A 26,578-nucleotide genomic window follows, 5' to 3' on the forward strand; every position below is an offset into this window, starting at 1 on the left:
TCATTTAAAAAACGAAAAGAAAAATGTAACTATCCTCTCTGGCTGTTGCAGAAAGAGATTCCTCCACTATGTTATTATCTTTAAAGAGAGAGGGAATCTCTGACTAACCCTCCTTGGTGAGGGGCAAAAATTTGTGATCAACAGCATTATTCAGACACAAAAGCTGATTCAAACTGTAAAGGACCCTTCGACTAATAAGTTTGTTTTCATCTTTAAGCCTGACTGCTCAGAAATACAATGATTGGAGTAAATTCCCTGCTCCACCCCATCATAAACAGTATAAACTCCATCACATTTCTCCCTCCCTTCAGCTCTGAAGAAGAATCGTCCGGGCTCAAAATGTTGATTCTGTTTTTTCTCCACAGACGCTGCCAGACCTGCTAATTTTTTCCAGCATTTTCTGTTTTTATTTCAGATTTCCAGAACCACAGTTTTTATTGATGCTTTTATTGATTTGGAGTACAGTTTTGTATTGATTTCAGAGAGTTCATAGAACCATTGTACGCTGATAACTAAAGGGCTTTTTGGAGTTTGATAATTGAGGTGCATACTGAGAGGGAAGTAGAAGGTTTATTCTAAATATAGCACCTTCTAAAATAGTTTGACTTTTCACGACTGGCTCCCCTGCTACCTAATGACTACAATAGAAGCTTTCGATTCCACATAACTGTTGGGTAATTTTTTTAGCGCCTTGTAATTCACTGACTGTCTGGATATTTTTAATTTGGTTCACAATGGCATCTGGGTTCATTACGGGACGTATGAGTGCTAAATTCTTTGAGGGTTGATTTGCTTGAGAATTACGTCCTGAATATTTAACTGGTATTTAACAAGGATCAGCACAGCAGTAAAGTTTCTTTGGAGTTGTGCCCTGGGAGTTTAAAAGCATCATTCTCCACAGAACGATTATCAATCTGAGGGGCACTGTTCTCAGAGATACGACATTGAGGCCAATATTTTTCACAAAGAAGAGATTGTTTGGAAGGTTAATCACTGCTAAATGGATTATGCCTCTAAATCATCTGTTCACTACCCAGGAATGGTATTGCCAAGAGTCTGAGTAAAGGGAGTTATCTCAATATCTATCAGGATTGATGTCTGACAAAAGCAGACCAGATGCAAAATAAGTAGATAAGAAAAGAATGCTTTGACAATAGGTGGGGAGAGAATGTCCCTAACTATTGTGTTGCTCCAATCTTAACTCATTATCCTGATGTGTTTTTTTTTGCCCTCTGATCTAGTGGTTGTGAAGCTGTCCGTCAGTCAGTTTGCCAGTCTACATGTTCTGACCAGCCATCACCTCCCGGCGATTCCATCATGTTTAGTCTAATTACAAACTGCTGCACCTGGGCTCGGAAAGTTCAGGAGCCTATCAGGTGAGTTTCTTTCTGCCTTGCTGATTTAAAGAAAGGCATCTTACAAGAGGTGTCACCAAACAACAATGCACCATTTCACAGTTTAATCATCAGCATATTCCACACTCATTGAGCCACAAAGCCCAGCATGATGTTTTTGCGTGAAAACAGATTTTCAGAATGGTTTGATCCAGGGACTGACTCTCAAAAATCCTGAGATTGGGAGGAAGCTACATTGTTTGGGCAGGGTGGGGGCGGTGGTAGCTTGATTTTAACTCTGAATGAGGGAAAAATTCTTCCATTCCTTCATATCAACACCCTAACTTTAAGCGCACACAGCATTTAACTCAGACACATAAGTTGGTTCTTTTGTAATCATTTTGCAATGAACTCTACTGCAGAGAATCAGAGAATGGGCAGCACAGGTGGATAGCACTGTGGCTTCACAGAGCCAGGGTCCCAGGTTCGATTCCCCGCTGGCCACTGTCAGTACGTTCTCCCCGTTTCTGCGTGGGTTTCCTCCGGGTGCTCCGGTTTCCTCCCACAGTCCAAACACGTGCAGGTTAGGTGGATTGGCCATGATAAATTGCCCTTAGTGACCAAAAAGATTAGGAGGGGTTATTGGGTTACGGGGATAGGGTTAAAGTGAGGGCTTAAGTGGGCCGGTGCAGACTCAATGGGCCAAATGGCCTCCTTCTGCTGTATGTTCTATGAACAACTTTAAATCATTCTTTGCCACATGGAGGCAAAAGAAGTTGATCGGGGGATGGGTGGGAAGTTGGGTTGAGGAGGTGTGGGGTTGCAGGCAGTGACAGCATTCATTACAGCACCGTCTTTTGATTTTTCCCATCAAAATTGATGTTTGCCAGCACTCTGAAAACGTTCATCCTTTGCTGCCTGAGCTCTGACACTGTGCTAACGAGGAGTCAGAAACAGCAGTGAATGGGGATTTTGTACATAAATCAAGTATTAGTCAAATTAAACTCCATGTCAAAAAGATGGATTATATAATTTCAGACAGTGCTTGTACAATTCTATAACAGGAAATTTTTCTGAACTTTATACTCATTAATATCAGATTTAGGAGCAGAGTGGCAGTGTCACAAAGACATTGCATTGTTGGTGCTCCATTGTGTAACAGCATAAAATGAGAAGACACAAGCTCAATCCCCTGCATTTGGCCCTTGAAAGAGGAGGGAAAATTAAATGGTGCTTTTGTGAGGGCCATGAAGAATCCAGCATGAGTTTATAGAATCAAACAGAAAGTAACTTTATTGACAACAATACGTACACAGTACCAGTGGTTCACTACTGGTTCTTTCTCTAGCCGGTACCACACTGGTCAGCTTCTATTTATACAGCTGCACTACTATTAATTACCCCACCCCCTCATTGAAAGAACTCATAATCCTCATGGATCATGGGGTAACTGGCCTTCCGTGCTTGATGGGCACCTGAAGGTTATATTGCTTTATCAACCCTGGTTTTCACATTTTGATTTAATGTTTTTTAATTTTCCGTTCCTCTTTGTTCGTTTTGGGCTGTGCTCCTTTTTTTAGGAGTGACCCCTTTTAATTTACCCCTCAGTTCATTTCTGTTCTTCTATTTAGTTGAATGGCCCTATAGTACATCATGGGGTAACCATGACACCCAAGGAGTTCACGAAGCGCACAGCTGTATCCGTGTGGCTTGTGGTCAATGCCTTCCAAGGCCTCATACAGTATCGAGGAGGTGCTGGTGTGCCATGGCATCCTATCTCAGTGGACCTCTGCTCGGACGGAATTCTACATTGGTCCCAAATCCTCCCTCAGCCGCCCGTGGAAATACCCTTCATGCTTTTTTGCACTGCACAGATGGTTTGCCTGTACATGCTGCTGCTACACGCTGCTGCTACACACCTTCCACCACTTTGCCCTCGCCCGCTGTCCAGACACTCCTTGGTGTGCCTCAGCGCCATCAGGCAGCAGAGGTCCCCACTGGAGAGGTCCCTTTATGGAGGCGTCCTCACCCTCAATCTGAGGGAACTTGGGTGGAGAGTGATGCATGTACCAATACCGTGCACCCACCGATTGCACCGGTTCGCGGATGCCCAAGAGCTCTGCCATTTCTGCGGTCTTGTGGAGTCCATGAACCATGTCTACATTGAATGTCCTAGGCTGAACTCTCTTTTTGGTTTCTTAAAAAATCTTTTATTGCACTTTTGTTTGCAGTTCAGCCACACGCTACTGATCTATGGGCACCCGGTGTGGAAAGGGGCAGGAAAGGTGGAGAACCTCCTCGCGAACCTTCTCCTGGGCCCGGCGAGACTCGCCATTAACAGGTTCAGGCAGCGGGTGACCGAGGGGGCTGTCCGGCCAGACTGTATGCCCCTCTTCCGAGGCTTTATTAGCTGGAAAGGGAGCATGCGGGGTCCACGGGCACACACGACGTCTCCTGTGCCTGGTGGACACCGCAGGGATTGGATTGTTTTATCAACTCCTCTTTTCACATTATGATTTGATGTTGATAGGCTTCTGTTGTGCTTTGTTATTTTTGGGCAGTGCCCCTACAAGGAGCGACCCCTTTTTATTTGTTCCTGAGTTTATTTGCTTTCTTACTTGAGTTGATTGGACTCCAAAATACCTCATGGGCTATCTAATTGTCCCCAGCCAACAGGATCCAGGTAGGTTATAACAGGTGCAAAGAGCAATTATGCTTCTCCCAGCTGTTATGAGCACAACCGGGCATTGGCAGAAGTTTGGAAATAAGGCACAAAATCACGGGACCTATAATTAGAACAAAGCTGTAATTACAACTGAGTGGACATGCCTTTGTTGAAGGAAAAATACTGTTGAGCATGAAAGTGTAATTTTGGAATCAATGTCGATTTTGATTAAGGACAGTGCCCAGTCACTCGAGGTACACAAGTTCAGCACCATTATTACAGATGTTGCATTAATTTTCAGGCACTGATTTGTGGCCCATTTTGAGTAATCTATTGATTGTCTATGCACTTCTTCATTTCATTTTCAGGAATGTCACTCTGCTGATCCTGGGGCTGAACCATGCAGGGAAAACTGCAATATTGAAAGGAATACAGAAAGGTAAAGAAATTATTACTCAAAGCGCACAAAAACAACTTTTTTTTTCTGTGCCACTAGTGAGAGAGAGAGTCACTTTCAGAAATGTTGGCCAATCTTTAACGTGGAAGTGGTGGGCTCCCTACCAACCAGAAATTCAGAGTCAATTTTACTTGTTGAGGTCATTAGTTGCCCGCAGTCATGGTTTCTGTCCTGCTGAGGCAAGGTGTTCAGCCTCCAAGATCTGCCAGCCCATCAGAGGGCCAGCAGTTTTTCAATTCCACCAGTGGTAACAGGAGCGGAAGCCACAGCAGGAGCTACAACAGGAGCTGGATCAGCAATGATGGTGAAGGCTGGAGGGCAGGTAAAATGGGTTGGGCCTCACCAGAGCCCAGAGAAAGGAGCTTGATGGTGAGGGTTCCGGGACTTACAACAGGGGTGGCTCTTCCTGCTGGGTGCTCAATCAGGAGGAACTCTCCTACCCAAGTCTGCAGGAAGGCAGTCGGATTTTATCGGTAGCCTTCGCAGCTGGTGAAGTGCCAATCTACCACTAGTAAAATACCAACCACAGCTGCAAGAGGCCCTCAAGTGGCCAATACTTAGGCACTAAAGGCCTCAATTGGCATAAGTAAAGGTGGCTCCGAGCCTGTGGGTGGTAATATTTGGGAAGGATCCGGGAGTGCAGGTCAGAGAGCGGCTGGCATGTTGGTCTGCCGCTGGTAAAATACCAGTGGTGATGGGAAAGTGACAGGCATGACAACCCCCATCATCCCATCTCATTTTACACTCTTCACCCTGCCCCACCTTCCAACATGCTGCTGGGTGGGGGTGTATCAATTCTGGCCCTTGATCAGGAGGAGTCATTCAAAAATTGTAAGATCAAATTATAAAGAAATTAGGAGCCATCTATTTTCTTGCATTGAATGAATAAACTCCTCAAGAATACGAATCTTGCATTGAATAAATAAACTCCTCAAGAATAGGAATCTAGGAGACTTCCGGTTGAGTATGCGTTTAAGATTTTAACCACTCCCTCATGTTCAGGGAACACACAGGTGCAATAGTGAAAAACAAATAGTGATGATAAATTAGAAAGAGGAAGTCTCCGTGAACATCATTATCCTCAATGATGGCAGAACCCAGTGTGCGAGCGTAAAGGTCAAGTCTGAAGTGCTTTCATTTTTTACATGTTTATATTCAAAGCATTTTCAATTATTAAAAAGCAAAACACAGCACCAATAGCCGTCCCCCCTCCCCCACCCCTGCTGGCTGACGTTTACCATTCCTTACAGAAGTCGATGAAAAACCTCAACTTCGAGAAGAACCCCTCCTCTGAACCCATGATACCAAACTTTATCTTTCCCAGGTGCAGGTCCTCTGCCAGGTCACTCGTCCACCCCACCGCTTTAGGTGGCTCCGAATTCCACTACCCTAATAATATCCGCCTCCGGGTATCGGGGAGGCAAAGGCCAACACGTCAGCCTCTCTCCCCACCTGCACTCCTGGATCCTCTGACACCCATGAGGTGGGATTCTCCAGCCACTCCACCTGGTGACCACAAATTCCCCTCCGAGATCAATAACGTTTACACGGTCCGCGTCTCGCCCGTGGCGATTTTGTGGCTGACAGGGCGGAACAATCCAGCCCAAGGACTCGGAGCTGGAGCCACCTTCACCTCCTAGAATCATTGATATGGTTCCCGCAAAAGCCTCCCAAAGCTCCTCCAACTTCGGACATGCCCAAAACATGTGGACCTGATTTGTCAGGCCACATCCGCACCTCCTGCATTTGTCCTTTACCCCCGAGAACAACCGACTCACCCTTGATACCATCATATGTGCTCCATGCACCACTTAAACAAAATAAGACTTCATCTCACACATAAGGAGGATGAGTTTACCCTTTGTAAGGCCTCACTCTATTGTCCAGCTTCTAATGCCCCTCCCAGCTCCACTTCCATGTCCACTTTATTTCCTCCAACGAGGACCCCCTCCCTCCATCGGTTCCCCGTATCCGAGATCCTGCCCTCTCCTACCTCGTCCTCGGACGGAATCTTATCTTGTAACGCTGGGGATAAGACTGAAGTGTTTTCAACCAAACTTCAGTGAGCAGTGCTTCCTCCTGAAGTTCCCACCATCACTGAAGCCAGTCTTCAGCTCAATTAATTCATTCCCTCTGATATAAAGAAATGGATGAATGCACTGGGTACACCAAAGGCTGTGGATCTTGAGAACATTCTGGCTGTGTTGCTAAATGATAGAACTCAAATAGCCAGACATTGATGTATAGAATGGGAGTCTGGTCTTTAAACACTGTCAAGCTTTTATTTACAAAGACACATTACAGATCGTGCTCCTGCAACCCAACAGCCACAGTGTCAGTCTGCTCCTGTGTATGTATGAACACGGGTGAATTCCCTGTTAATGCCCACCAAATTATAATTAAACGCTAAATTAATATGCAATTATCACTGAAGACATGTGCTCCCAACCTAGCTACATCTGTAGCCAAGCTGTTCCAGTACAATCACAACACAGCATCTGTCCTACGAAGTATAAAATTACCTGACTATGTCCATAACAGCGCTGTGGGAGTACCTACACCACACAGACTGGAGCATCACCACCTTCCCAAGGCAAATAGAGATGGGCAGTAAAAGTCTGATCTTGCCAGTAATACCCATATCCCACAATTAATAAAAGATGGTGGGCTGGAGGGAGTCTCTATTTTTTCCCACTTTTGAATTATTTGTAAGAGAGGAGGGTTGCTGGAATATAACAAGACTTTTAATGGAATGCCTAGGGCTCTTTGGGAGTCAGGAAGTGAGCCATTTGCCTCAGAATAACTGGTTTCTGACTGACTTTTATAGCCACAATATTTATGTGGCTGGTCCTGTTAAGCTTCTGGATGTTGGTAACCCTCAGGATGTTGAATAAAGGAAGATAAAAGCAGGGATAGTTTTGAGGTGAGGTTGGGGTAGAGGTTGCGGGAAAATTGGATCAGGGTATGCAATTATAGTCAAGCCCTGATTTTAAAACTTCAGTGCCCCAAATAGGGGAGATATAATTACAATGTAAGAAATTTATATGAACCATTTCCATTAGTCAGTTACATGGGCAGGATGGGTATAGAGGGATATGGGCCAAATGCGGGCAAGTGGGACTAACTTAGAGATAGAAACTAAACAGCATTGACAAGCTGGGCCGAACGGCCTGTTTCCGTGCTGTAAACATCTATGACTCTGCCTGGAAATTGCAAGGTTTTGGTGGCACTTGCTATCATTACCTGTCTGGGATTTCGGATTTCATGCAACACAGATTAACATGGAAATCTTTCAGTTAGGGTCTGTCACCCAGTGCTTCACACAGGTTGGGCTGTGGACCCATCCGAACACAGTCATATTATGATTGCGGAAACATTTGATGCAAAAAGTTGACAGATAGTGCATACAGATGTTGTTGTTTTTTTTTTGCAATGTCCTTTTTATACATTGTGGACAGATTTTCATCTTGCACTTCCACTAGCAGAAGGACATAATCCCAATGTGATAATTTTGTATGTAGGTCCCATGATAAACATGGACATAGGAATTTACAATGGAAAAAATTGACAGGAAATGCACTAAGATGAAACATTTTAATGTATTATGGATATATTTCTAACATGCTTTCCAATACTGATATTAGCGATTTGGGGCTAGATACTATCCTGTGTACATTCTGATACGTGGTTGTTCTTGTAGTTATATTTTAATCTAAAAATTTTATTCATTTGAAAAAAATGAAAATCGCTTATTGTCACGAGTAGGCTTCAATGAAGTTACTATGAAAATCCCCTAGTCGCCACATTCCGGCGCCTGTCCGGGGAGGCTGAATGTGTACAGTGAGGGAGTCTCTGTGTACTATGTCTATCACTAATACATTTATGATTTTGCAACACATGGAGCAATTATTTCAAAGGAATTTGGTTAATTATATTGGCCTGGAAATGGCAGGGTTTTGATGGCAAATACCTGTCCGGGATTTGGATTGGATTGGATTGGATTTGTTTATTGTCACGTGTACCGAGGTACAGTGAAGTATTTTTCTGCGAGCAGCTCAACAGATCATTAAGTACATGGGAATAAAAGAAAATACATAATAGGCAACACAAGGTATACAATGTAACTTCATAAGCACTGGCATCGGATGAAGCATACAGGGTGTAGTGTTAATGAGGTCAGTCCACAAGAGGGTCATTTAGGAGTCTGGTGACAGTGGGGAAGAAGCTGTCTTTGAGTCTGTTCGTGCGTGTTCTCAGACTTTTGTATCTCCTGCCCGATGGAAGAAGTTGGAAGAGTGAGTAAGCCGGGTGGGAGGGATCTTTGATTATGCTGCCTGCTTTCCCCGGGCAGCACGAGGTGTAGATGGAGTCAATGGATGGGAGGCAGGTTCGTATGATGGACTGGGCAGTGTTCACGACTCTCTGAAGTTTCTTGCGGTCCTGGGCCGAGCAGTTGCCATACCAGGCTGTGATGCAGCCCGATAGGATGCTTTCTATGGTGCATCTGTAAAAGTTGGTAAGGGTTAATGTGGACATGCTGAATTTCCTTAGTTTCTTGAGGAAGTATAGGCACTGTTGGGCTTTCTTGGTGGTAGCGTCGACATGGGTGGACCAGAACAGATTTTTGGAGATGTGCACCCCTAGGAATTTGAAACTGCTAACCATCTCCACCTCGGCCCCATTGATGCTGACAGGGGTGTGTACAGTACTTTGCTTCCTGAAGTCAATGACCAGCTCTTTACTTTTGCTGGCATTGAGGGAGAGATTGTTGTCGCTACACCACTCCACTAGGTTCTCTATCTCCCTCCTGTATTCTGACAGGAGTTTCAGGATTTCATGCAAGCACAGATTAACATGGAAATCTTTCAGTTAGGGCCTGCCATTCATTGCTTCACACAGGTTGGGCTGTGGACTCATCCGACACACAGTCATCAACTAAATCAATTGATCAAGCAAGAACCTCTCCTTTTCTGCTCATATATCAGTGTTATAAACATGAAAAATTAAGATTTGTTCAGTGAGGTTCAACTAGATTTTAAACTACCACTGAACGCCTGCTCGAGCCCTGAACAAATATGTTCCACCCATTATCAAATATCTCAGTTATGATTAATTACTAGGATTCTATTGAATTTTTTTTTAACTTAAAAATGTTTCCTATTTTCACTTCTAAATTCACCCATGTGTATATCTCTACCTTTAACTGGTGTAAAACTTTTAAGAAGTGATTTGGTTATTAGTGTTTTTCATTTTCAAATTGGCTGTCTGTGAGAATTCATCAATGTGATTAGTTGCTTGTTCAGCTTGACAATTTCACTGCAGCTTGACAATCCCCATTAAACAATACCACAATCAATTGCACAGCAAGGGAGGTAAAGTACTCGCCACAGAGATCACGAGAACTCTCGGTGCAGCTTCGAGTTTATAGACAAGTGTCCTTGCTTTGCCGCTGGCCACAAAATCCAGGCTAATATATTGTACTGAAAAGTTCTTTATTATAATGCATGGCATGTAAGTGACCCAGTTCACTCCAAATGCTAGGATATTTGCATACCTGATCTCTTCAGGTTCCCATGGATTGAAGTCCCTTCCCACCAAGCAGCTACCATAACTTCCATGAAAGACCAACAGAAACCCCAGATACACTCTTTAAGCAGCCCTTCCACTGACCATACAGGTTACAGAAGCTGATTGGAAGAACCCCCAAGGGGATTCCCAGTGTAGATATTCATTGCTTTGTGTTACATTAAATAATACAGATAAATAAGTTTTAATTTCAAATTGATCATTCCATGTCCAACTTAAATTATTCTAAAATGTCAGTGTGGTATATCACACTATTAGAATCACTCGATGAGATTACTATTGTGAATTCACTTTAATGTATTGGATTGTTCGAATTTCCTACATGCCATTTCATTGTCATTTGGCCACAACCTTGCAGTAATGTGTACAATTTGGCTTCAGCTGAGCCACAATCCCTGTCTTGCTTCTTTTCCAGGCATGATGTGGAGATGTCGGCGTTGGACTAGGGTGAGCACAATAAGAAGTCTTACAACACCAGGTTAAAGTCCAACAGGTTTGTTTCAAATACTAGCTTTCGGAGCACTGCTCCTTCCTCAGGTGAATGAAGAGGTATGTTCCAGAAACATATATACAAATTCAAAGATGCCAGACAATGCTTGGAATGTAAGCATTTGCAGGTAATTCAGTCTTTACAGATCCAGAGATAGGGGTAACCCAGGGTTAAAGAGGTGTGAATTGTCTCAAGCCAGGACAGTTGGTAGGATTTCGCAAGCCCAGGCCAGATGGTGGGGGATGAATGTAATGCAACATGAATCCCAGGTACCGGTTGAGGCCGCACTCATGTGTGCAGAACTTAGCTATATGTTTCTGCTCAGCGATTCTGCGTTGTCGCGCGTCCTTGAAGAACGCTTATCCGGAGATCAGAGGCAGAATGCCCTTGACTGCTGAAGTGTTCCTCGACTGGAAGAGAACATTCCGGGACACAACCGACAGAGTACCCTTCGTCGTCCAGTACTTTCCCGGAGCGGAGAAACTATGACATCTTCTTCACAGCCTTCAACACGTCATCGATGAAGATGAACATCTTGCCAAGGTCATCCCCACACTCCCACTACTTGCCTTCAAACAACTGCGCAACCTCAAACAAACCATTGTTTGCAGCAAACTTCCCAGCCTTCAAAACAGCGACCACGACACCACACAACCCTGCCATGGCAATCTCTGCAAGACGTGCCAGATCATCGACATGGATACCACCATTACACGTGAGAACACCACCCACCAGGTACGCGGTACATACTCGTGCGACCCGGCCAATGTTGCCTACCTCATACGTTGCAGGAAAGGATGTCCCGAAGCGTGGTACATTGGCGAAACCATGCAGATGCTGCGACAACGAATGAACGGACATCGCGTGACAATCACCAGGCAGGAATGTTCCCTTCCAGTCAGGGAACACTTCAGCAGTCAAGGGCATTCAGCCTCTGATCTCCGGGTAAGCGTCCTCCAAGGCAGCCTTCAGGACACGGGACAACGCAGAATCGCTGAGCAGAAAACTTATAGCTAAGTTCCTGAAAACCATAGAAGACTGAATTTGATAGTAAATATGATTGGGAGAGTAAAGGAGTGAAAAGATTGGGAGAGTAAAGGAGTGAAAAGATTATGGGGATAGGGCGGAGGTGTTGACCTTGGGTAGGGTGCGGCCTCAACCGGGACCTGGGATTCATGTCGCATTACATTCCCCCCACCATCTGGCCTGGGCTTGTGAAATCCTGCCAACTGTCCTGGCTTGAGATAATTCACACCTCTTTAACCTGTGGTTACCCCTATTCCTGGATCTGTAAAGACTGAATTACTGCAAATGCTTGCATTCTAAGCATTGTCTGGCATCTTTGAATTTGTCTGTATATATGTTTCTGGAACATAACTCTTCATTCACCTGAGGAAGGAGCAGTGCTCCGAAAGCTAGTGTTTGAAACTAAAATGTTGGGCTTTAACCTGGTGTTGTAAGACTTCTTACTGTACTCTTTTCCAGGCAGCATTCTCAATTATTCAAGGGTCACTCAACCACAACTTATGGTGTGATTTTTTTTTAACAGGGGAGGACAAGGAGGCAGGCCTCAATTCTAGCTCAGTCAGAACAAAGGTCGAACCCCTCACAGTTGGCATTGTTCTACAGCACGGTAGCATTGTGTATAGCACAAATGCTTCACAGCTCCAGGGTCCCAGGTTTGATTCCAGCTTGGGTCACTGTCTGTGCGGAGTCTGCACATCCTCCCCGTGTGTGCGTGGGTTTCCTCCGGGTGCTCAGGTTTCCACCTGCAGTCCAAAGATGTGCAGGTTAGGTCGATTGGCCATGATAAATTGCCCTTAGTGTCCAAAATTGCCCTTAGTGTTGGGTGGGGTTACTGGGTTATGGGGATAGGGCGGAGGTGTTGACCTTGGGTAGGGTGCTCCAAGAGCCGGTGCAGACTTGATGGGCCATATGGCCTCCTTCTGTACTGTAAATTCTATGAATCACACACCAGCCGCCTAGTCAAGTGAGCTGTGATTCCTGTGCTGCAATCATTACATTAAAAGGTTCTGTGTTTCCTACATTCAGACAGTCTGTTTCTATTCCAATGAGGAGGAAAGGTTTGAACACTCCATTTCTATTAAGGTTAGGTTTAAGGCACATTTCTGAGGCAATGTCAAAATCATTTTACCCCGTTACAGTATTCCAGTAAAAAATAGGAACATTTTGTAACATCCTTACTATTTTTCCCACCAGAATCTCCTTTCTTAATTCGTCCAAATGGTGGATTTTCCAGGACTGACCTCATGGTAGATCGGTTTAACGTGACAATATTTGACCTTGGTGGTGGAGAGAAAGTCCGAAACACTTGGAAGAATTATTATCCTGAAGCGCATGGTTTTATTTTCGTTGTTGACTCGACAGATGTGAAGCGAATGGGTGAAGCTGGAAATGCTCTGTCAGAAGTACTGAAACATCAGGAGATGTCTGGGAAGCCTGTCCTCGTGTAAGTCCTGAAAACCATAGAAGACTGAATTTGATAGTAAATATGATTGGGAGAGTAAAGGAGTGAAAAGATTGATAACAAAGTGCTGGGTAAAACTTTTATTGTTTTGTTTTAATGTAACTTAGCTGAGCAAACGGTATCAACATGCAAAACCACTGTATCATTTATATGTTTGGAACGATTTAACAGCCTTGACGTGCCTTGCTGGCTTCCAAATACAGACAAGTTCCACTGAGATGACCTTGTGATGGCATGATGGCACATTGGTGGGGGGGGGGGGGTCTCACTGGGGTGTTGAGGCCCACGAGTGGTTGGAGACAGAGCTGGGTGGCTTCCTGGCATTCCCTCTGGCACTTTAGCACCTTGGCACTTCTAGCCTGGCACCATGGCACTGCCATGCTGGTCAGGGCACTGCCAGGGTGCCAGGTTGCCCATGCGAGGGGTCAGGCCTTGGGGTCCTTACCCATAAGAGCTGGGGTGAGGGGGTGGGGGGCGGGGGTGGTTTGGGTGCCGTGGAAGAGGTAAGTTGAGTGAAGTGGGAGAGTCCTGAAGCCGCAGTGGGGCACAGGTGGGTCGAAAGATTGGGGCTGCCTTTAAAAATAGTGCCCCAATCCGTGAGTAGCCTTCCTGCACAGGCAAACTGAGCTGGACTGATCCAGTACAGGAGATGACTTAAAGCAGTGTTTTTCAAACTTTTTTTCTCGGGACCCACTTTTGGCAACCAGCCTACCTTCGGGACCCATGGTGGCCGGCCTTAGCAACACATGCCAACTGACCTTTGTGACATATGCTGTCCGGGCAATGCTACACACTCCTTTTAATGCAAATGGGAAGCCTGCCGTGTCCACAATCGCATTTGAATCTGGTTCAAAGGAGGAGAGGACAATGCAGATATCAGGTGCTGTCTTCAGCCAGTTCCCTTATGCCATCTTCATCTTTGTGAAAATGGAAAATCCAACCTCACACATTTAGGTCATCATGACGGACAATGGAAACAAAATGTTTGTTTTACTCGAGTTACTCCCCAGAATGCTGACAGACTCGTGGCCCTTTGGCACATTTTTAATGTATTACAGGTAAACTGCAGCAGTGTAGTCTTTTAATTTGGAGTCAGCTCTAAGTTGATAACTGACTCTGTGGTCTCAAACTAAAAAGGAATTTTCCACACACCACTTCTCTTTCAAATTCTAAACTCTCATTCGCCAGTAATTCTCTGCACACAGCACACATGGGCTTTGCCTGCCTTATTTGCATTGTCACAATTGACAAAACCACACCAAGAAATCACCTTTACTTATTTTTTCCGAGTTAAGTTTATTTTTTCAGGGCTGTTAACCAGAGACCCTGGAACTCTAATATTACCACTGTTCAATCCTGCCTTGGACTCTCCTGCGCAGCTCTCTCAAACAGATTCTGTTGTGAGATTCTGTCCAATAGGTAAACTGCCTATCTGAGTCCCTGACCATCTCTTACCACATTGTAAACCACATTGATTTTCACAGTTCATTTGCATTGCTGGCCAGCAGCTGCAAAATCGAAACAACTCTGCTCCTTGCTTTGGCACCAAAAGCATGCACCTGGACCGCACTTCACATCAATTCTACATGCAGGGTGCATGGTGCATGACCTGCTCTCTGCTGAAGCTTTTGGCCCGAAGACGCCACACAGTCTAATCATGTATCTCCATTTAAAAGGCGACAGTGACCACAATGCTTGATGTAAAAGCCAGTAGCGGCTGTTGGAGCCTTCTCCCGCGATCAGGACTGCCACGGGAATGGCGGGACCTATAGTACTGCAACCCTTCCAACATCCGCCTGCGGCTCACACATGAGCCGCGACCCTGACTTTGTAAAACCATGACTTAGAGAGTGGCCTTGATGGGGAATTCCTCGCCGAGGCCAAAAATATTGGCAAGTTCTATTGAATAGCGGGGTCCGAGAAACACCCCGCTAAATGCGCTGTTCAGCGGACTTTAACTTGAGTTCACTGAATCACGTGCTGCATCTTTTCCCTGTTCAGGTTTGGTGCCAAAGTAAATGCTGTACCGAGGCTGGGTATAATTTCTTTTTTTTTAAAATAATTTTAATTCAAATTTTCAACAAATTTTAACCAATGAAACGGAAGAAAAGAGAAAAAAACAGTAACACCCCCCCCCCCCCCCCCCAAATACAGAAGCAATAAATTAACAAAAATAATTAAATAACATGGAAACAAAATACACATACCCAGTAAAGAACACCCCCGCCCATCCCCCTCCCTCCCCCCCCCCCCCCCCCCCCCCCAGGTTGCTGCTGAAATTGACCATCCCCTAATGCTCCGTCAGGAAGTCTAGAAACGGCTGCCACCGCCGGAAGAACCCTTGCACTGATCCCCTTCGGGAAAACTTGACCCTCTCCAGTTTGATAAATGAGGCTGTGTATAATTTCAGCTGGTCACTGATTTTAATGGAAAAAGCAAATATAAAAATAAAGAAGAAACTTTGCTTCACACCCATGTTTATATTTTGCTAAGATATAAATCATAGAATCCCTACAATGCAGAAGAAGACCATTCGGCCCATCAAGTCTGCACCGATTCAACAAAAGAGTCACTGGCACTGTGAGGCAGCAGTGCTAACCACTGTGCAGCCCAAGAGGTCAATATTCCCATTCTCATGAGTGCAAAAAGTGTAGAGAAAGCTTTGCTTTGCGTTTACTATAAGCTTAACCTAATGTGGGAGTGTTTAATCAGACCATTTATAAGGAAATGTAGTCTGTATCTGATCCATCTATAATAGAAGCTACAAAGCAATGGATGCTGTCCTCCATATTTAATGATATTTGGTTTACCTAAAGTAATTGCCCTTGATACTAATGCTTACTGTTAAAAATAGAAAAAATATGCAATTTCCTACTGAAATCGATCTTGCTGAACAAGTACATATACATTGTTGAGGTTCCCCTGCATGTATTTTATTTTTGGAAACCTACTTCATATTAATGTGTCAAAGACATTCCATGTAAATAGCAATAATCTGTGACAATCAACGTAATCCCGCCACAATCTGTCATCTCATTGGAAAGTCAACCACCATTAATTAACTGGAGTTAGAACGAGTGATTGTTCTGACAATTCACCCATTGTCAAACACAATTGTCCTCTGATACTGTGAGTTTGCAACTCACGTAACTTCTTATATGCATGTATGTAAATTGATACTGGAATAGGAGTCCGAATGATTCAGCAGACTTTAATTTGTATGTACGTACAGAGGTTTTATGCAAGGTTTACTTTCAACATGTAACAGGTACTGACAATTCATTGAAATATTCTGTTTCCTTCTTTAAATCTTCAAATACCCATTTGTTTTTCTCACACTGAATGTTTCATCCTTCACTTTTTATTTAGACTAGCAAACAAGCAGGATAAAGCTGAGGCTCTTCCAGAGTTCGATATTATTGAGCAGATATCCCTGGGGAAACTGGCCAATGAAAATAAATCCATCTGTCACATTGTAAGTTGAATAACGTTTGTGTGTTGCTGAGATGCGACTCGCTTTTCTAATACCTTGCGCTTTCTATTCCCAGCTTCTCCAAAAATGTTAGAGCAGATTTTCCTCTATCCACCTATTGGAAACATGTCAGGTACACCATATCAGAGGTGCACAACACCCATCAGAGAAGGGGAGAAGACACATTTCCTGCCCTGGGCCATTTGTATGGCCTGACACATTCCTAATATAGGTTATTCCCACGCTTGGATGAGGCTGCTTGAAAGCACAGCAAGACTTGTGACATGATATTTATCCCCAGCATATTTATATTTACAGCTATATTACCTCCATAATACATGAACGTGGTTACATCAAGACCTGTAGTCACTGGTGAGTTATTTAACACATAACTTTTAGCCAGGATTGTTAACCCACCATTTTCTTGTGAATGCATCTTCTTCCTGACAAAAAGCATGGTAAGGGCAGCACGGTGACACAGTGGTTAGCACCGGGATTACGGTGCTGATGCCCCAGGTTCGAATCCCAGCTCTGGGTTACTGTCCGTGTTGGAGTTTGTCTGCATGAGTTTCACACCCACAATCCAAAAATGTGCAGTGTATTTGGATTGGCCACATTAAATTGCCCCTTAATTGGAAAAAAATAAAATTGGGTCCTCTAAATTTATATTTAAAAAGCATGGGAAAAGGGATGAGGATTCCTTCTGGTTGTTCTGGAATTTTAACAACAGAAAAAGCTGGAATGTCTCAGCAGATCTGGCAGCATCTGTTGAGAGGGAAACAGAGGACGCGATTTATCTAAATGGGAACAAAGTCCCATAGCGAGCCCGTTTAGCCACATGTTTCCCAGCGCTCGCAGCGCTGAGAAACACAAAACTATTGAATGGTACTTGGGTTAGATAGGGGGCATCAGCAGGGAGCACATTGCCCCGTTTTCTGCACTGAGGAGGTCCGCTGAGGACGTTCAGCGTTACTATGCTGTTGTTTTATAATATGGGCTAGATTGTTATAATTAGCATCTCAGAGTGTATTGTTTTATATTTTTGCATACACCCAAAAATGTTTGATAGCTTCTTAACAGAGAATCACTTCTGCTCGCCAGAACGCCTCAGTGTAGCGAGACGTTGGGACACTATTTCTGGATCTCTGGAGCCCCCAACGTGACCCCCACATCCCCCCCCCCAAGCCCCAAATCACTATGAAGGAGTCCCTGGCACCCCCCCCCCCCCAAATCACCCATGCAGGACACCTCCGGCCCGATCGTCACTGTGCAAAAAATACCAGCTTGACACCATGGCAGTGCCAACCTGGTACTCTGACAGTGCCGCTGCCAGCTGGCAATGCCATCTGGGCACCTTAACAGTGTCAGGTGGTACTGCCAGTGCCAGGCTGGCAGTGCAAGGGTGCCTGGGTGGCCCCAGCAGTGCCAACTCCCCACCTTGCCCAAAGGGCATGCACTAACTGTCTCACTCTTAATATGCAGATTTGCAAAAAAATTATCCCGCCCACAATGAGCGGGATCTACATCGCAACGTCTCGCGAGATCACGTTAAATCTTGTGAGGCGTTGTGAGCCGGAGATATTCCGAGAGAGGGGTCTCCAGGCTGCTATCTCCGTGGCACACTGCTTTTTGGGAGCAGCATAGCTGCACGACCACGCCCAGAGTTAATGTTTTGAGTCCATATGTAGAGTGGAAACATTAACTCTGTTTCTAGTCCATGCAAAGTGCCTACATTGCAGGCATATCAGGGCCACACAAATGGCTTAAACGCACCAATCCAGGTGGCTTTGGGTCTGATCAGATACAGAGGATACAAGATGTTCAGCGTTACTATGCTCTTATCTTATAATATGGGCTAGATTGTTATAATTAGCATCTCTTAGTATATTGTTTTATATTTTTGCATTAACACAAAAGTTTTATATTTTTGCATTATCAAAAAAGATAGCTTCTGAACAGAGAATCACGTCACATCTTTCACGTCAATTTAGTTCCATGTAAGATTAAAAGTTGCAGCATTTATTGTCTTTATTGCCAGGAATGTGGGGAGGTAATGAGATTAACAGTGAAATTGAGATTAAAATAAAATAACAGACAAGTAACAAAATTAGCCGGCACATGGAAAAATAGTGAGATGCAATTTGCCCAATAACAAGATTAGCAGGAGTCTAGAGACATTGAGCTGCGAATGCCATATCAGAAACATTGTGTACCAGAGATCAGTGGGCCATACAAATGATAACTTCTAAAGGCAAAGAATTTGCACAGGTAGACAGAAGAATCCTCAGAGGGGAATATCAAAGAGATTGAACAGTATAATAGTGTCTGCACCCACATTGGGAAGGGAGGTTAGTTCTCCATCCAGCAGCGAGACACAGACGGATTCTCCCTTCTGGGGACTAAGTCCCCACGACGGCGGGGAAAACCGGTGCCAACCACTCCGGCGTTACCAGCCCCCAAAAATGCAGAATTCTTCACACTTTTGGGGGCTAGGTGGATGCCGGAATGGTTGGCGCCGTTCCAGCCGGCGCCAAGGGATGGCGCGAGGTCACACTGCGCCGAAGGGCTGGCGTGCTCTTGCACATGCGTAGAACCGCCGGCATGGTTCCGCGCATGCGCAGACCGGCCAGCGTATTTTGCGCATGCACAGGGGGTTCTCTTATCCGCGCTGGCCATGACGGAGCCCTACAGGGTGCGGCACGGAAGGAAGAAATGCCTGGGGGGCTGCTGCCAACGGCCCCCGACTGGTGTGAATTCCGCCCCCGCCCAAAAAACAGCACCAGAGAATACGGCAGCCGGCATTGGGGCGGCGGGGCAGGATTCGCGCCGCCCCCCTGGGATTCTCCAACCTGGCAGGGAGGTCGGAGAATCCCGCCAATAGAGTTCCATCTGTGATCTAAGCTATGGAGACCTGTTCCATTGAACATTTAGAGCCACAGCAGATTGCAGATATTCTCCTCTAAAAGACGTAGGTTTGTGCCTTTGTTGCACCTTAATGAGATGGTTTCCCAGATTTGGTCACCTAAGCGCTATTGTGTGGTAACTATTAACTGGATTTGACCTGTGGAATTACTAAAATTGAATGTTGCTTGGGAAAAGGGGTGTTTCAATGAGTTCAGGGAACATGGGTGTATTTTGGGAACAAGGGGTAACTTCAGATAAAACAATGTGTTTAGTTATTCATATACGTATGTGTCATAGTGTATATTAGTCTTTTGTTATGTGTGTTTTTTTTCTTTCACTTTAATAAATATTCTTTATTAATTGTTTACACAATGACTAGACTGGTTCCTCACAGGATTGTACATTGTTCCTCACATTATGCCAAACAAATATACGGCACTATGAACCAATGTTTCAAGTTATCCTCTGGGGCTTTGAGCCACTCTCACAGGTAACATCAATGGGGTTCTTAACATTATTCCCTACAGTGTGGTATGAACAGAACACCTGTTCAAGAATGGCCCTTGTTGTCTATTTATCAGGTTAACCAATGTATCTCATTCTCGCTATTCTCTACACACCTCAGAAAACAGGAAATGCAGAATGTAACAAAACCACGAATAATAAAGAACCTCAAGGTTATTTTGCACCTCATGAGTTGTTCTTAAAACAAAATTTATTCGAATATCAATGTAATAAATCTTGCATTCCAAAATGGTACTCCAGCTATCTTGATACGGTTGATACTGTATAAATCCAATCACTAAGGTGGAAAATAAATTCTCAGTGAATACCAGAAAATTAATTATATACAGTGTACATAAATACTTCTGCATTGACATGATTTATTGGCTATATGACTCCTGGGGCATATCATAATTTTCTTACTTTCTGGTAACCTTTATTTATCTAGCTGCTCACTAGGATTGGATTTGGTGCACAATCTTCCTATTACAGCCATGTACCCGGGAGAGTGAGTCCGATAATTTTGCAAAGGCCTCAGACAAGTTTCAAATGTACAAGATGATCTGGTGGCATCCATGCTTGACGGCACAAGGCTGTGAACAGGGACATCTCATGTGTTTTTCATCTGCTGTGGCAGCTGAGTGGCCTGACAGTGGAGTGCCCCCGCAGGCAATTCTTGTTAATAGTTTGTTTCAGTGAGACATTGACAGAGTTCAAGGAAAAAGCCATTCTCCGTAACAATGAATGATTCAAAGGACTAAGGAATTGTAAGGCAGGAATTAAAACCAGATTAGGAAGAAAAAGAATAAGAAGACATTTTTTGAGGCAAAAACTACAGCTTAACACACAGGGAACTTCTTTCAATTGTGAAGTATGAGTGTGTAAAGTTAAACATTCAGCAACTTAGTTTTTGTTGGATGAGCTGTCACCTAATGTCAAAGTATTGTGTCAAGCCATAATGATATGAATTTGCAGAAAGAGCACTCTTTTTTTAAGGAACCGTGCTCAGCTACTTTGGACTATGCTGAAAAGAAACTAGACAAGACCATTCGGAAGGGGCTGCGGTGGCTCCTGCGTGCGATCGCCAAGGACTACGCCAATCTGTGTACACGTCTGCTCCATGATAGTACGGCACCAAAGATCAAAGAGCAGGAACAATCAGAGGGAGCACTGCCAATACGCAGGATACAAGGAGAAAGGTAAAAGTATTTGTGTCAGCTGTGGCCCAGTAGTACTTCTTACACTTTTAAGTCAGAAAGTTATTGGTTCAATCCCCACTTCCGAGACTTGGTCACATCATTTGATTAACACTTCAGTGTAGTACTGAGGGAATGCTGCACTGTGTGGTGCGTTTTTTGGGGGTGAGACATTAAACTGATGGGGTTAAATCATTCCATGACACCGTCCAAAATAGAGCAGGTGTGTTCAGGTGTGTTCTTGTGCTATCAGGGTCAGCTTGTAATCTGTTAACCAAGACCTTATAATGGTTAGGGATGGTGAGATGGAATCCATGGTTTCAAGCTTGTATTTTTTTAGACTGACCTTAATTAAACAAGGAAGCTGAGAAAGGAAACTGAGCCATAGAATTCCTACAGTGCAGAAGGAGGCCATTTGGCCCATCGAGTCTGCACCAACCTTCTGAAAGAGCACTCTACCTAGGCCGACACCCCACACTATCCCCGTAACCCAAGAACCCCACCTAACCTCCACATTTTTGGACACTAAGGGGCAATGTATCGTGGCCAATCTGCCGATCCTGCACTTCTTTGGACTGTGGGAGGAAACCACAGAACCTGGAGGAAACCCACACAGACACGGGGAGAACGTGCAAGCTGCACACAGACAGTCACCCAAGGCCGCAATTGAACCTAGGTCTCTGGTGCTGTGAGGCAGCAGTGCTAACCACTATGCCACCATGTCGCCCACCGAACCTTCTGGTTTCTAAGGAAACTAAGCCTGAAGCTGAGATTGGAAACCAAAACTTCTGTGGAGATTGAAACTGGTTGAAACCCTATAAAATGAAGCAGAATTGTCTAAGCTCAGATGATAATCCAAATGGTGCAATATAGACAGTTTGAAGAGGACAGGGAATCCAGAATCTGAAGATAAGCAAATATACAGTTGTTGCTGTTTCTATTACTAGGAGATAATGGTAATGGATCAGTGGTCAGTAATAGGTGCACAAGTAGACAGTGGACAGTATCTGAGTAAGACGGAGACCGAGTGAGTCATGAATTAGGCTCACATGAGAATTTGTTACACAGGAGAAGGAGGTGCTTTAAGTAATGTTTATTTCAACTCATAAAGTGTGTTAAGCATTACTCATATTTATCAGTACAGTGAGGTTTAATAATAGTTGGATGAACAGACGGGCATTTCTGTAGCCATAGTCTTGATTCTAGGATGGTATGTTGCCTCCCTCGTACCAGGATCAAGGATGCCACTGGAGGATATTCTTTTGGGGGAGGGTGGACAGCCAGAGATTGTGCTCCACGTCGGTACAAATGACTTAGCTATGAAGGGGGATGTGTTTCTGAAAGAAGATTTTGGGGAATTAGGATGAAAATCAGGACCTCTCGAGCAGCAATCTGAGGAATACCTCAAGTTCCACATGCCAGTGAGCATAGAAGCAGCAATTGAACATGTGGCTGGAGAACTGGTGTAGCAGGGAGGGCATCAGATTTTTGGGGATAGGGACCGGTTCTGAGACAGGCGGAACAGATGGGACATGTACAAGATGAACGGGCTGCATCTTAGCAGGACCGGCTTTAACATCCCTGCAGGGAGATGCTCTAGGGAGGGTTTAAACTAAGCTGGCAGGTGGATAGGAACCTAAGAGGGAGCACAGATTTGAGCGAAGCAAAACAGGTAATAGGAAGTAGAAAGCAAAGATAGAAGACAGATGAAGCATAGGCAAGCATCAAATAGGATTAGAATAGAGAATAAAGATTTTAAAAAGCAGAATTAATGGTACTCTATCTGAATGCATGCAGCATTAGCAAAAGGGTGGGGATTTGAATACACAAAGTGAGGTAAATGGGTATGATTTAATTACCATTTCAGAGACATGGCTGGATGGTGTCCAGGGTTGAGAACTGAATACTCAACGATGTGTGGCATTCAGGAGGGATAGGCAAAAAATGAATAGGAGGTGGGGAGCACTCGTAATAAGGGATGAGATTAGTATAGTAGTAAGAGGGGATCTTAGATCGAAGGATCAAGATGTAGAATCAGTATTCTAAGAAACAGGAAAGGGCAGCAAATATTAGTGGGGGTTGTTTATCGGCCACCAAACTGTACTGCTACTGTTGGCCATGGTATGAATCACGAATGCATGTTACATGGGTTCAAATAGGCAACTTCAATTTAAAAAAACATAGACTTGGTTAACAAAATTAGCGCTCATGTGCAGGAAGAGAGACCAAGGATAGTGGTCGAGGAATCCAAGTTTGAATCCCACAATGGCAGATGGTGATATTTGAGTTCAGTAACAAAATCTGGAAATAAAAGTCTAATAATTAATAGTCGGATCAGGCCATTGTCATACAAAACCCATCTTCCCTTTCGGGAAGGAAATCTGCCATCCTGGCCTACAGCAATATGGTTGACTCCTAAATGTCTAAGCCATATTCTAAGGCTCAAACACCCAAAGGAAAAGGTAGATCAACCAAGGTTAACGAAAGAAGTTAAAGATTGCACTAGATCAAAGGACGTGGCTAATGAGGAAATGTGGTAAGCTGGGGATTGGGTGCAATTTAGAATCCAAAGGAGGATCAAGAAACTGATAAAGAAAGGGAAAATAGACTATGAATGCAAACTAGCGAGCAGCATAAAGGCAGACAAATGTGGGTCCATGACATGTGGGGATCGGATAATTTATTGTGGCAAACAGAGAGATGTCTGTCTTCATGGAAGATGTAGAATATCTCCCAGAAATACAAGGTGACAAAGGTACTGGTGAAACTGAGGAACTATAAGAAATTAGGATCAGTAAAGAGGTAATACTTCAACAGTTAACTGGACATAAATTTGATAAATCCCCTGGGCCAGATGAGCTTCCCGTACCAGCCTCCCCGAACAGACACCTAGGGGCTTTTTACAGTAACTTCATTTGAAGCCTACTTGTGACAATAAGCGATTTTCATTTCATTTCAGCTTCATCCCAGAAAGTGGTGGCTAGAGAGATAGTGGATACTTAAGTAGTTATTTTTCAAAATTCCTGCAGATTTGAAGGTCGCATATGTAACCCCACTACTTATGAAGTGAGGAAGAGGAAGAATGAAGAACTACAGAACTGTTAATAGTAAGGGAAATGTTAGAATCTATAATAATAATCTTTATTAGTGTCACAAGTAGACTTGCATTAACACAGGGCGGCACGTGGTGCAATGGTTAGCACTGGGACTACAGCGCTGAGGACCCGGGTTCGAATCCCGTCACTGTCTGTGTGGAGTTTGCACATTCTCCCTGTGTCTGCGTGGGTTTCACCCCCACAACCCAAAGATGTGCAGGTTAGGTGGAATGCCCATGCTAAATTGCCCTTAATTAGAAAAAAAATAATTGGTTACTCTAAATTTATTTTAAAAAGACTTGCATTAACACTGCAATGAAGTTACTGTAAAAATCCCCTAGTCGTCAGGTACACTGGGGGAGAATTCAGAATGTCCAATTCACCTATTAGGCATGTCTTTTGGGACTTGTGGGAGGAAACCAGAGCACCCGGAGGAAACCCATGCAGGCATGGAAGAGACATGCAGACTCTGCAAAGACAGTGACCCAAACCGGGAATTGAACCCCTGTCTCTGGCACTGTGATGCAACAGTGATAGCCATTGTGCTAACATGCCATGTGATAACTGGACATTTAGAAAAGAATGGTAGAATTGGGCAGTCAACATGAATTTATGAAAGAATAAGCATGTTTGACTAATTTTGGAATTTTTGAGAAAAGTACTTGCAGTATGGATAAAGGAGAACCAGCGGATGTGGTGTATTTGGATTTTCAGAACGCTTTTGATAAAGTCCTGCACAGGAGGTTAGTAAATAATATTAGAGCGCATGGGAAATATACTGGTGTGGATTGAAAACTGGTTAAAAGACAGAAAGCAAAGAGTAGGAATAAACGTATCATTCTCAGGATGGCAGACTGATACTAATGGGGTACCACAAACTTCAGTGCTGAGGCCACAGCTGTTCACAATCCATATTAATGATTTGGACTGGGGACCGATTATAATATCTCCAAATTTGCAGGTGCCAGAAAACTGGGTGGGAACGTAAGTTGTGAGGAGGATGCAAGAAGGCTTCAAGAGTATCCCAGGTTACTGAGGGAAGCGAGGGACGAAATAGCTGGGGCCTTAACAGATATCTTTGCAGCATCATTGAGCATAGGTGAGGTCCCAGAGGACTGGAGAACTGCTAATGTTGTCCCTTTGTTTAAGCAGGGATAATCCAGGGAATTACAGACCTATGAGCTTGACGTCAGTGGTAGGCAAACTGTTGGAGAAGATACTGAGGGATAGGATCTATTCACATTTGGAAGAAAATAGACTTATCAGTGATAGGCAGCATGGTTTTGTGCAGGGAAGGTCATGTCTTACAAACCTAATAGAATTCTTTGAGGAAGTGACAAAGTTAATTGATGAGGCAAGGGCTGTAGATGTCATATACATGGACTTTAGTAAAGCATTTGATAAAGTTTCCCATGGCAGGTTGATGGAAAAAGTGAAGTCGTATGGGGTTCAGGGTGTACTAGCTAGATGGATAAAGAACTGGCTGGGCAACAGGAGACCGAGTTCTGGTGGAATGGAGTGTCTCAAAATGGAGAAAGGTGACTAGTGGTGTTCCACAGGGATCAGTGCTCGGACTACTGTTGTTTGTGATCTGGACAAAGGTATAAGTGGTCTGATGAGCAAGTTTGCAGATGATGCTAAGATTGGTGGAGTTGCAGATAGCGAGGCGGACTGTCAGAGAATACAGCAAAATATAGATAGATTGGAGAGTTGGGCAGAGAAATGGCAGATGGAGTTCAATCCAGGCAAATGCGAGATGATGCATTTTGGAAGATCTAACTCAAGAACAGACTATATGGTCAATGGAAGAGTCCTGGGGGAAATTGATGTACAGAGAGATCTGTGAGTTCAGGTCCATTGTACCCTGAAGGTGGCAACGCAGGTCGATAGAGTGGTCAAGAAGGCATACAGCATGCTTGCCTTCATCGGACGGGGTATTGAGTACAAGAGTCGGCAGGTCATATTACAGTTGTATCGGACTTTGGTTAGGCCACATTTGGAATACTGCGTGCTGTTCTGGTCGCCACATTACCAGAAGGATGTGGATGCTTGAGAGAGGGTGTAGAGGAGGTTCACCAGGATGTTGCCTGGTATGGAGGGTGCTAGCTATGAAGAAAGGTTGAGTAGATTAGGATTGTTTTCATTGGAAAGATGGAGGTTGAGGGGAGACCTGATTGAGGTCTACAAAATTATGAGAGGTGTGGACAGGGTGGATAGCAACAAGCTTTTTCCAAGGGTGGGGGTGTCAATTACAAGGGGGTCACGATTTCAAGGTGAGAGGGGAAAGTTTAAGGGAGATGTGCGTGGAAAGTTTTTTACGCAGAGGGTGGTGGGTGCCTGGAATGCTTTGCCAGCGGAGGTGGTAGAGGCGGGTACGATAGCATCAT

The 26,578-nt window shown here is 44.3% G+C and overlaps 1 protein-coding gene across 2 annotated transcripts in view; it reads left to right on the forward strand.

The window, feature by feature from the left end:
- LOC119952077 (ADP-ribosylation factor-like protein 13B) overlaps window positions 1–26,578 on the forward strand; it is a 48,488-nt gene that overhangs the window by 1,441 nt on the left and 20,469 nt on the right. For both annotated transcript variants that reach the window (XM_038775622.1, XM_038775620.1), the window contains exons 2-6: window positions 1,242–1,376; window positions 4,368–4,438; window positions 12,753–13,002; window positions 16,390–16,495; window positions 20,897–21,099. In XM_038775622.1, coding sequence (XP_038631550.1) covers window positions 1,318–1,376; window positions 4,368–4,438; window positions 12,753–13,002; window positions 16,390–16,495; window positions 20,897–21,099 — 689 coding nt within the window. In that variant the 5' untranslated portion in view covers window positions 1,242–1,317. The remainder of the gene's footprint in view (window positions 1–1,241; window positions 1,377–4,367; window positions 4,439–12,752; window positions 13,003–16,389; window positions 16,496–20,896; window positions 21,100–26,578) is intronic.

This window comes from Scyliorhinus canicula, chromosome 17 (genome assembly GCF_902713615.1).
Source record: "Scyliorhinus canicula chromosome 17, sScyCan1.1, whole genome shotgun sequence".
NCBI classification, from domain to species: Eukaryota; Metazoa; Chordata; class Chondrichthyes; order Carcharhiniformes; family Scyliorhinidae; genus Scyliorhinus; species Scyliorhinus canicula.